At 40.5% G+C, this 12,316-nt stretch overlaps 1 protein-coding gene across 1 annotated transcript; it reads left to right on the top strand.

Annotated features, from left to right (window-relative positions):
• Nucleotides 1-1,535: 1,535 nt before the first annotated feature.
• hapln4 (hyaluronan and proteoglycan link protein 4) lies at nt 1,536-11,768 on the top strand. The gene is made up of 7 exons (XM_032573075.1): nt 1,536-1,686; nt 2,756-2,888; nt 4,006-4,195; nt 4,406-4,578; nt 4,700-4,815; nt 7,078-7,264; nt 10,620-11,768. Exons 1-7 carry the CDS (start codon nt 1,684-1,686, stop codon nt 11,009-11,011), a joined length of 1,194 nt encoding a protein of 397 aa, XP_032428966.1. The 5' UTR covers nt 1,536-1,683; the 3' UTR covers nt 11,012-11,768.
• The last annotated feature ends 548 nt before the right edge of the window (nt 11,769-12,316 follow it).

Raw genomic sequence — 12,316 nt, 5'->3', positions numbered from 1 at the left:
TACAGGACAAAATCAATGCTTTTAATTGTACTCAAACAAAAACATGCCTTAAAATTATTAGCTTGAATAATTGCAAATTTCCCATTTGCGAGAGAATATGTAAATTTGAGCAAAGGTACATACATACCTTGTCCAATGATAACCACTGCATGCTTATGGCTTTGGACTCAATTCTGGTTTTTGGCTCACGTTCATAAAGCAACACTTCATTGTGAAAGTTTTGTTGTGTTTGCATCTCATATTGATGGATCTGCTATTCCTCAGAGAGGGAGAAGCAACATGGGTGCATGGAAAGAAACAGCTGCAGATCACTTGGCAGGTCCTGTTCACGGCTTTGTCAGAAGTTCCTAGTCAGATTAAATCTCAGCTGTAAAGAACCACCAGAATGGTTTCATTTTGAAAAAGTTTATCTGCATACAACGTTTAGGTGGATTTCGCGTCCCTTCACTTTGCCAGCTGCAATCATCTCAAGGGCCTTTCTCATCACATCGCATGGAAAACGGATTTACTTTCAGGACATTATGCATGTAACGTGTCTTAGAGAGTTTTTAGTGTTGAAATATCAATGAAAGAGTGATGTAGCTGAGAAAATATGTCAGTTCTTTAGAGAATCATGAACAGATATGCTTCTTCTCTGAAGCAGCATAACAACGTGTATCCAACAACTAAATGACAAGATCATAAGCAAAAACCCACGCTTATTGAAGCTTGTTTCATATTACTGGAAATATTCAAAGTGATGCAGGCATAAGGCAATTATCATAAAACATGAATTACAGCTTTAACAAAATTTAAACTTACTCTATATGTCTTTCAACAGGCACTTTAAACATGATTTTGCTTTTAAAAATGTAATGTAATTACAATCACATTATGGTTCATAGATATATTTTGACCTATTTTCTAGGATGCAAACACTCCAAATACAAAATATTCTGATACTGCGGTGAAGCTGTAACCTGTTTTAGACCACCCAATAAATTAAAGTGACTACTTTCAAACTTTAATTAATTTAATGTGTAGAATTTGTGAAATTTGTTTAGAACATTTTATAATAATGCTTGTTTTCTGTTTGTTGGGACATGCTTTGTATTATCAGAGAATTATTGCCTCTTTTTTCCTTTTTGTTTCCTGTCCAAACTTTTGTAAAGCAGCATTCCCCATTTTTCTCACTATAACAGAAATAATACACAATTTGTTTTGGAATTTTTGGAGTTAGGTTTGCTCTTTGAGAAATGCCCAAACTCTGTATAATATAAGAACGGTTATGTTACCGCAAAAGGAAAAAACAACAACAAAAAAACCCAAAACAAAACTGTGATCTGAAGCCTGTTTGTTATTGCTCTTCCTCAGTCATGTACATCTGATTATGTCAATTTTATTAGTCCAAAAACCAAAGACTGGACATAAAGAGAAAGCCTTCAATGAAAACAGCTTGACACAAACACAACACAGTGACTGTTTCCTGTGGCAGACTTCTGCTATGTTTCACATAGACTCAAACAAATAATGTGCTGCGTCACTAAAGCACTGCGGGACCCACAAACGCTGGTGGTTCCCCTGCAGTGTGAGGGAGCAGCGATGGAGGGAGGGAGAGAGGCGAGTGCTGCAGCAGCAGAACAACATTTAACCCGAATGAGGACTTAAGCGACAGAACATCTGCTTTAAATCGGGTTGACAGCCATGGTAAGTTGAAAATGACTTCTGTACTCTGTAAGTATGGCTGAGCTCTGCAGCTCTGCACACTGCATGACTGTACAACTGCTAGGATGATCTCTGGAATAACCTCAAGAGGAATGATGCTGCAGGGTTGTTTGCAATGTGCAAGGTGCATGCAAAATGGCAAATTTAGCACATTTGCCACTGAGGCCTCAGGTCATGTTAAGTCTTCATATGCCGCAGCAGCGCTTCAGTAAAGGAGAAAAACAGTCAGTTGCACTGGACCCACTTGGCACTGCTTTTGTTGTGGTGATGAATTTATCCCCTCAGGACCTGCATGAGAAACCAAACAATGGACCTGAGCGTGTGTTCTCAGTTGTGTTTCGCAGAATGCCCCTCTCTCCCATGCAAGAATTAATAGTTTAATATGATGCAGCACCTTTACTAGCTTTATGTGCTGAGTCAAGCTGTACACTTGTCTGCAACTGCAGAGCTCTGTGCATCCAAAGCAATGACAGTTAGTGAGCATTTTAGTAAAATGAGCTGAAAGCACCTGTTTAACTAATAGAAGCTTACTGCAAAGCAGTCATGTTGTTCATATGTGTTGGTGCAGATGCCAGTTCCCCCGTTGATCATTTGTTTTCTAATTGGAAATTAAAGGGACGAGTTGTTTTTATGCCCCAACATTTTAGAGATTTCCAGTTCTCCCTGGCATTTGTTATAAAAGGTAGCAGGGTAAAATTCTTGTCTTCTTCTTCTTTTTTTTTTTTTTTTAAACAAAGCTCTGTTTAAAATCAAACACAGTTAAAACAACTAATCCTCTAATCCCGTACCTTGAGAAGGCCAGAGTAATCTGCTGTCTGCTGCCTTACTTTTTCCTCTGTACCCATACAGGCAGTTCTTTTTTAAATCTTTCAAAGAGTTTCAGCATTAATGCAAAGGTTCAACCACAGACTATGTTTTTGAGACAATTTATATCTTTAATAAATGCTTCTGTGACATATCCCGCAGCTTAACTCTTTTTAGGTCTACTTAAGGGTTTTTCCTTCTTAGGTAAGGCTGTGATGCTGATTTTTAATGTGCTCTCCTTTTGCAGTCCTCAAAGCAACGTCAGCTTCAGATCTTTGGTGAAATGTCCTTTGTAATCTTCATCCTGACTTCTGCCCTCTCTGTGTCGTCTCTGCCCGAGGATCTGATGGAATCCAGGAGACGAGTGGTGCACGTGCTCGGTAATGATACCTCCACGTGTCTAACAGCAGCAAGTCTGATTTGAGTCTGATACGCGCTCAATTAACATTGGAGAATGCCTGGAACATTTTGTAAAAACTTTTACATTTCCAAAAGGCCTGTTCAGGTTCAACAACTTCTGCACAAAGTCGACTTAGTTATGCTTTTATCCCTTGAAGATGTTTCAAACTTCTCATTTTTGAAGCATAATATATTAGCTAACCATAAAGACAAAGCAAAGCAACACAAAATTTTCTTATGATCTAATCAAAAAAAGATTGAGCTTTTTTATGTTCAAAACAGTCGTTGACACTTTCATGGCAGACTCACAAGTTTGAGAAGAACAACAAGCAGGGACGGGTCTAATTGCTATTATGGCATGGATAATTGTAGGTGCCGTTATCTGGGTGTCATGTAGCAAAAAGCCTTTTGCAGCTCTGAATTAAACATTTATATGTTTATGCCACAAGTCAAGTCAACATCTGCCAAAAGAAATAATTATACTTGCCTGCTATTAGGTTCAATGTACAGTCACTGGACCGTTTTGGTGAGTCATGTTGTGTAAGAGTTTAGGCAACTGTGATCTTCTGTGGCCTTCGGTATTTTAGGCAATGTCATGTGTGTCCAGGATGAGCATCTGCTGTCATGGGACTAAATATTACATTAGCATGAAAAATACAAGTTCGCAACACTTGTAATGGTAACAATTATTGCACTCCAAACAGTTCTTTGTGATATGAATTTTGAATACAGTGATATTGCGATGGGGATATGTCCGTGACATATTGTGCAGCTCTAATGGTACCTCACCAGTGTTGCTGAAATGGGTTTATTTACCAATCCTAAGCTGGTCTCAAACAAGAACTCATTGTAAAGCCAGGCCCTGTTAGCAAGAATTGAACCTTGGGGAAAAAAATGACATGATGGCCCACAAATATACTTTTGAAATGTGAGTGATGTGCATAAAAGTGTCATTTGAACTGATGATCAGAAAGCTTCACATAGCAGTTCTGTGTCAAAAAGCCTAAAAGAATCTATGAGATTTTACTACATAAATGCAAGTGTTTCATTTAAAATGCTGTTTGTTTACGGTGAGCTTCGTCCTCTTCCTTCCCCCAGAGGATGAGACTGGAGCTGTGATTGTGCAGACAGCCCCGGGTAAGGTGGTGACACATCGGGGTGGCTCCATCACGCTGCCCTGCAGATTTCGTCATGAGCCGGAGAACACAGATCCCGCTCGCATCCGGATCAAATGGACCAAAGTGACAGACGCCCTGCAGTTCGAGGACGTCTTTGTTGCACTCGGAAAGTAAATTCAGCGTCCTTCTTTCTAAATTTCCATGTATTTTTTGCTGTTAGAAAAGCTTTTAATCTTCAAACAGCATCAAGTGATGACGTAGGATTTAACGAGATGATTGTGACTCCTGACACATTTTTTTCAAGCAGCAATAAATGCCAAGCAGAGTTCACTCTGAAAGAGCTGGAATATTGCACTCGTTGATCTTGCTGCTTCCCCCAGGCAGCAGCGTGTGTTTGGCTCATACCGGGGACGTGTGTTTCTGGAGCGGGCAGGACCAGGTGATGCCTCAGTGATCATCCAAAATGTCACCCTGGAGGACTATGGGCGCTACGAGTGTGAGGTCACTAATGACATGGAGGATGATACGGGATTCGTCAACCTTGACTTAGAAGGTCAGGAATCGGTTCCGCCTCCTGCTGACATTTTTCCATCTATAAACATTTTCAGCTAATGAAGATTCATAATCTTGGCAGCCTTTCACTCCAACACCATTTCTGTTTGGGTCGCCTGCAGGAGTGGTCTTTCCCTACTACCCCCGCGACGGGCGCTACAAGCTGAACTACCACGAGGCAGAGGATGCCTGCAAACATCAGGACGCCATTCTGGCCTCTCATTCTCAGCTGCACAAAGTGAGTTCAAACTGTGGTGTTTGTTCTGTTTTGGGAATGAGTTTTGATTGGGATGGTATGGAATTTAGCTGGATGTTTTTAGGGAGTAAAACTGGATTTTTAGAAACTTTATGTTGCAGCTAATGAGGATAAGAATGTTTAAATCTTCCTAAGATCTGGGTGGCTATTGTTGATTCTACCCAATGGTTGTCATTCATCAGGATCTTGGCTTATCAATAACCTAAAGCAAGACTCTTCCACTACAGATGTTTTATAATAACAAAGTTAATCCGTTGTGCTATAAAATGGCACCATATGCCTGGAAAATATGTAATACAGTCCATTTAAATCCCTCTGGAAGCCATTCTGCAGGGGATCTAACTGATTTTGCAGACTTTATTCCCTATCCCTTTATTGAAATGCTGTCCTTTCCTTGTAATTTCATCCTGTTGAGGAGAGCAAAATTAGTTAACCTCTCCTCACACCTAGGTTTGAACATTGACTCCCAGGGCTGTTTTCAAACCTAATGTGTCTGCAGTAGATCGCCAATGTCTAACAAATGCCTGAAGAAAAATAACCACAGTTTCTAGATAGTTAACATGTGCATAGCATTTAGGGGGGTAGTTATTCACAGTAAAATATAAATGTAAAACAAGTAAGCACAAACTAATTGAGAGCTAAGACTAAAAAGCTACAGGAAAAGTCGGCATAACTTCCATCAAAAGAGAACTGATGGAATGTATTTCTGCCTTTGTTTGTACACATTTTCAGCCAGACATTTCCAGAGTAGTCTGACATGAAAAGATGGCAACCCCCATGCTCTTTACTTAGCATTTTACATGCGTTCATGAAGAACAGGAAGACATGTATATGAGGAAGTCTTCCCCGCATCTGGCGGGGTTTGCTGTGATGTCTGGACAGCCTGGTAGATCAAACATGCAGTGCTTTCTTTGGGATTTTATCCTTAAAAAGCACATCTTTGTCACTCATGTGTGCTCTGGAGCAGAGATGATGGCCAACTTGAGTGTTCTGTTCTTGATACAAGCTGGTCAGATCAGCCTTCATCTTGTCGCCTGACAAAACCCTGCACATTGGGACCGTCCTTCCATGTTCATGTTATCTTTGGCTCAATATTGGACTAAAACTTTTGGCCTTTTCTGTTTTTTCTCTTATTTTTATTCAGAAACTCTTCCATGAAAGTGTCAAGTGAGAGGATAAATTTGTCACAGTCTTGTGTGAGAGACGTACATTATGTCTATCACTGAAGGATGCAGTGAGATATTTGACTGACACTACATGGTGCTTCCTTGTGCACACCAATCATCCCACTACGGCAATCTTACAACAAGTAGCAAAGTGTGGTGCCCACTGCACCTTGCAGGTTCTGCCGGTGTTGCTGTGGAGTTTGTATTGGGAAATGGAAATCCATTTCCTCTATATGCTGAGGAAATGGATTAACATCTAAAGCAAAAACCATCTTCGGTGTCAGAGCTTACGCATAGCTACCTGTAGCGTCTGTTGTGTTAATGTCTCTTTTTTACCTTGCAAGGATTACAGGTCTGCCATACAAGGCTTTGGTCTGTTTAAATCTTATGTCTTGAAATTGCAAGGAAGGAAGGACAGCATTTCGATAAAGGTATAGGGAATAAAGTCTGGAAATATAAATGTTTTTATTTTCTTTTTTTTCTCCGCAAACCCATCTAGACCTGGAAAATGGTGAATTCACATTCAATTTGCAATGTGTATCAAATGAAATACAGCCTTGTTTTAACCCTGTACACCTGGACAACATTTATCTGCAGAATTTAACCTCCCACCACTCAATTTTAAAAAGTGACAGCAAAACAACACTAAATGATGGCAATATGCAAAATTAGGGCTTCTAGTTCAACTACAGGGTCAACAAAGAAAGAAAGGTGAAACTCAAGTTTTATGTCTACATTGAACTTTGTCACCAGGGTCAGTCAGATGTAACCATCACATTGATGTGGAGAAAAATAAACTAGATCCTAAAATCAGCGAATTGTCTCCTTGAAGTTGTTCCTTCAGATCTAATTGTCTAAAGGTACAACAGTGTTTGGCAGTTTTTTACAGCTGTAGAAAGTCTGAGTCATGTGAGAAAGTTTCCTGCAGGTTCTCCCACTGACTCCAAAAAAGCCTCAGGCATTTAAGTGTAAGAGTAATGGAGTTATGACAGAGGCAATCAATTCTATCCCCTCTATTGGTTCTAATGTCTTTAATCCTTCACTTTGGCCCACTGGCCCACATTGTGCTCCTCAACAGGCCTGGTTGGAAGGACTGGACTGGTGTAATGCTGGATGGCTGGAGGACGGCTCAGTCCAGTATCCCATCTCCAGTCCCAGAGACCAGTGTGGCCGCAAGGACAACCCGGCTGGTGTTCGCAACTACGGCTACAGGCACAAGGAGGATGAGCGCTATGACGCCTTCTGCTTCACTTCTAAGCTAAATGGTGAGATGAAACAGTGAGAAACTACAGATGCGTGCACACGCCTTTACACTTGGCAGCCCAACGGTTTGATCACACAGTTTCAGTGTGGTTGCCAGAACTGGTATCTGTGGCTACGCTTGACTGAGGGAGAACAACGCTTTGTCAGAAACGGCATTGTAAAAGCGTCACTGTAAAGAAGAAGTGCGGTTTGATGATGGGGGAACTGAGGCTTATTTTGATTTGATCTCCGACTGTGATCTTGGACGCCTGAGGCTGCTAGATTTAAATCAGACTATGAGTACTCAGTCCTGTAAGGGACACGGTGTCCTCTGTGTGCAAATCGTTGCCTTTCATCTCCCAGAGCTTTAATTTACATCACATACCCAAACCGAGTCTGAGCACGGTCCTTTCAGGTTCATACACCCAAACAGAGTTTGAACAGCCAAACACTGGGTTCATGTTTGCTCAGTCAAAGGCATGCACACTCCCATGGGGGTGTTTAAACGTGACAAATGTCTGACAAGAAATTTGATTGTTGCTTGCTTTGTGGAGATACAGAAAATATTTAAGCATATTTTACTGTAATCTTCATTTAGACGATGAAATTATATTCTTGCAGAGTTAGATGCAAGTCATTATGTTTGTTAAAAGGCATTAGTTATGATCTGGATTATGAAAAGCTTTAAGATGTCGAGTGAACCAGACAACCAGACGTATCTTAGCGTGGAACAGGTAAACAAATACAATTTTTAATTTTAAAATTATGAATCCAACTTAATTTTTTTTTTTTTGGTATGGATTAAGCATACAGTGCCTTTCTAAAGGATTAAAACCATTCCTACATGATGAGAGTGTAGTGGGAATGGTATTGACCTCTGTGGGTCTCCTGGGTTTTTCTCCTTGACCATTGTGTGGTTCACAATGTGTCTCCTGTCCATATTTGCCCCCGGACTGCTGTGGTTTTATCCATGTCAGCAGCCTTGGGGTACTGCTCCCAGATTGTTTTGGATGTAACCCCTCCGTCGTCCTTTCTCCACAACTTAATTACAGATAACCTCGACCTCCACATCTGTGCCCCCTTTCACACACCTACTGAGATACTCACAGGGGCTCTAAAAAGGTTCTCCCAACCCATTTTTGGATTTTTGCTCTCTGTCCTTGACATACAGCCTGCACTGCCTTTTATTTTATAAAGTCAACTGGATCAGGATGAATATTCTATTTTCCCCCTTTTATAAAGCAAATCTACCACTGACACAGCAAGGTAATCGATCATGCCGTTCAGTTTGCCTAAGCTGAGTCGTAAAGATCTCAGAGGTTTGTTAGAGAACATTGATCAACAAGAGCATTATGAAAACCAAGCAACAGAGTAGGGGGACAGAGTAGATTAGAGATAGTAGTGCTGGAAATGAAGGGAGGGCAATAAAACATTTATCCTAAGCTTTTAACATCCTTTAGGGCATAGTTTGTCATTTGAAAATAGAAAGAGTATGGCAGCTCCAGACCTACCAAGACATTGTTTTCTACCCAAACTGGGAAAGGAGGGCATTAATCAGAGAAAAAATGAAGAGCTCGTGAAAGATTGTGTTGATCACATCATACTCCTTGGATAGTTTCCATCATGAGTTGGTGGTGTGAGGTGGTGAGGCAGACGCGATGGAACCAGGTATAGCAGGAAAATGATATTTTAATGATGAAAATAGTCCAACATAATCCACAAAATCAGGCAGCACGACTGAGCGGAAGCCAGGGCTCAACGCCGGTAGCAACTGATTAAACGAATGGACAACAAGAAGGACTGAGCGCACATTAGACAAGGACCCGACGAGGAACAAGGAACACAGGTGGAGTTAAATACACAGAGGGTAATCAAGGAAACGAGACACACCAGGGAACAATCAAGGGGAGGACAGGACAAGGAAGAGACTCAAGGACACAGAAACTCGAAATAAATACACAGAAAAACACAGATCATGACACTTTTTTTGGTCTAAACAGGGAAACTGGTGGCAGTTTATGGCTGAGTTTGTAAAGGAACAAAAATAACATTTGGACCTCTAAAAGTTCACAGCTGGTAGAAACATGTTCCGAATTGGTGCAGCTGTAATCACAGTTGTTTCTAAAATATAGGAAATTCAAATTCAGTTTAAAAATATTTTATTACTCCCAAAGGGAAATTAAATGTTACTGGAACTCATATTATCCAAATGTTCTTCAAAAAGAGTTGTTGTTGAGTAAAAATGCATGACACACGTCTTAGATTTTTATTCGGCAAAATGCACAACAATGCACTGCTTGGAACTGATCCATCACACACAATTTCCATAAAATACATTGAAGTCTGTTGCTACAACATGACAAATCGTGAAAAAGCTTAAAGGGGAAATTATCATTTGTGCTTCCTAAAATGTTTAACTTTAACAGTTTTAAAAACATAATTTCTGCTCTGAAAAAAAGAAACATGAATTCATGATTATATGTTTTGACCTATATTGAGGATTGAAAACATTCATTAAAAAAAAAAAGTTCAAACTAAGATAAAAGTTTCTTATAGGCTTCATAATTGGCGTTCAGAAGGAGCATCCATGTTTTTCCTCAGACAGAAAAAGCTGATTTGACAGGAAGCTGACATAACCGCTCATTGCTTCCCATGTGTGTTAATTACTGCGGACAGTCTGTTGCAGGCAGGAGGTTTCAGCGGTGGCCCAGTCAGATACTGTATCTCAGTCCAGCTGGAAGGCGTTTTACTGAAAGTCCCCTGGGGAAATATGAGACAATATTCTGCCACACTAATAGTCAGCAGTCACATAAACAAGCAGAAAATCCATAGCTGAGCCACGAGTGAAGCTGAGGCTGCTGACGTGATCTTTATGGTCAGATTTGGGGTTTTATTTTTGAAGAATTTTTTTTTCTGTAATTTCATTTTAAAAGTCTCTTTTTTATTTTATTTATTTTTTGCTGGCACCACCCTGTCACGGTGGCCATTTTCAGTTGATGGTTAGGCGACTTCTGAGACCAATTGGCTGCTCTAAGTTTTATTTGGGGTTATCTCACTTCCCAATGTTATAGTTTTAAAATATTCCACTTATTTGCTGCTTTATGCTTTTTTTTTGTCACGTAAAATCCAAATAAGATATGGTGCAACTTGTTTACAGGGCAAAATGTAAACAGGTAATTATTAATCTACTGGCAACTCACTGTGTTCAAATCTCTAAACAAAACCAGGCATAGGGGAACAAAATCTGTCCCCAGGCTCAACTAATCTCATTTTAATCGGTATGATTTATTCACGTTTTGCCTCTTTAATACATGGATTGTGTTTCATCCACATTTTCACACGTTTACACAACCTCTCCATTTCTTAATGTACCTTTAGGCAAAGTGTACTTCCTCAAACGCTTCAAGAAAGTGAACTACGCCGAGGCTGTGAAGGCCTGCATTCGAGATGGATCGGCTGTGGCCAAAGTGGGTCAGCTCTACGCAGCATGGAAGTTCCAGCTGCTGGACCGCTGCGAAGCAGGGTGGCTGGAAGACGGCAGCATTCGGTACCCCATCGTCAACCCTCGCTCTCGTTGCGGAGGCTCCCACCCAGGGGTCCGACACTTGGGCTTCCCTGACAAAAAGTTCAGGCTGTACGGGGTCTACTGTTTCCGCAAGTACATGGATGAAACAGCAGGTGGTACCAAAGTGACAAAACCCCTGAAAGAAAGTTTGGTAAAACGGAAGAGCAGCAACAGCATCCCAGTGAATGCCACAAACGCTATTTAAAGCTGACAGCCTGGGAGCCGAGGGGCGTACAATTATAGATTTGACTGCAATCGCTCAGTGTCCATTCACTGCTTTTAGAGTTAAACACCCACCAACATGATGTAGTCATCTGCTGATTTGCCAGAGCGAAAGACGGGGGCCGTGCAAAATTAATGGTGACGTCTTTATTAAGGCGATTTCCCTTTTGTCTGCAGTCAGTTGATTATCTTAGGGAGCGTGTCAGCACAGATCTGTCATCTGGAAAATTGTAAGATTAAATAGCAGCTTAATCGTCAGTCAGGCACACATCAAAATCAAGCAATCGACTGAGTATAGTTGTTTACGTGATATTTTTGAGTCAGGGGCTTTAAGTCTAAGTTGGAGCCTTGATGCCAGGGTGAAAACGTGAACTGCCTGAACGTCGTTGAGAAGTTCAAGTTTACAGTGCCTGTGCTTCACATTCGGGTGGCAAGTGTCCTGCAATCTCATCTTTTAGAACTAAGTGAAGTAAATATTGCACTAGCACAATGATAGTTGCACTTCAGATTTAAAGAGCTCAATTTTATAAACGCGTCCTAGTTACAGATCAAGCGTGCATGACGTTTATGGCTGAGAGCTGCTGCTGGGGCTGAATTTGCAATAATTTTGAAGCACATGATAGTCATTTACACTCCAAAGGTCAAAGGTAAGACTATGCGCATTAACAGCATATGCTTGCAAATTTGTTTATGGCGCTCGATAAGAAAATAAAAAGTCCTGAACTTGTTTACCTGATCAAGAGCTGGTCTTGCCTCATTTTGTCTCCGTGGAAACAAAATAATGCATGGATGACATTTTTTTCTTTGTTTTCACGTATCTTTTGTCATAAAAAATGAACATCTGAATGCATCAATAACTAGGGGTTGCTACTACAGGAAGTATTGCAAATAAGCAGAAGATTTTTATCCAAGAAAGTTTCCGTTTTTTTCTATTCTCCACATATTAAGGTAAACTATTAGCCATTCACATTGTCACTTTTGTTACAGGTACCATAACACTAAACATGACAATTATTATGCAAAAAAGGTTATAGGGCTTTTTATAATCAGCCCTCTTTTAATGTCTCTCTCTTGATGAACAGCATTTTATCAAAACGTGCTGTGTTTTTGTTTGTGACCGACTCCATAACACTGCTTCGAAATGCTGCTTTAATTCATTGCATCCTGATTCTGAGGTGACTGTCGGAAATAAAACCTTAAGCTGTAATGAAAGCGGCGCAGTCTACTACGATTCATCAGAAGAATACACTGATGATCACCAAAGGTAATTTGACTAATTAACGAGAGT

Source organism: Xiphophorus hellerii, chromosome 9 (genome assembly GCF_003331165.1).
Source record: "Xiphophorus hellerii strain 12219 chromosome 9, Xiphophorus_hellerii-4.1, whole genome shotgun sequence".
In the NCBI taxonomy this organism is placed as follows: Eukaryota; Metazoa; Chordata; class Actinopteri; order Cyprinodontiformes; family Poeciliidae; genus Xiphophorus; species Xiphophorus hellerii.
This window is presented reverse-complemented; position numbering and strand designations above follow the sequence as displayed.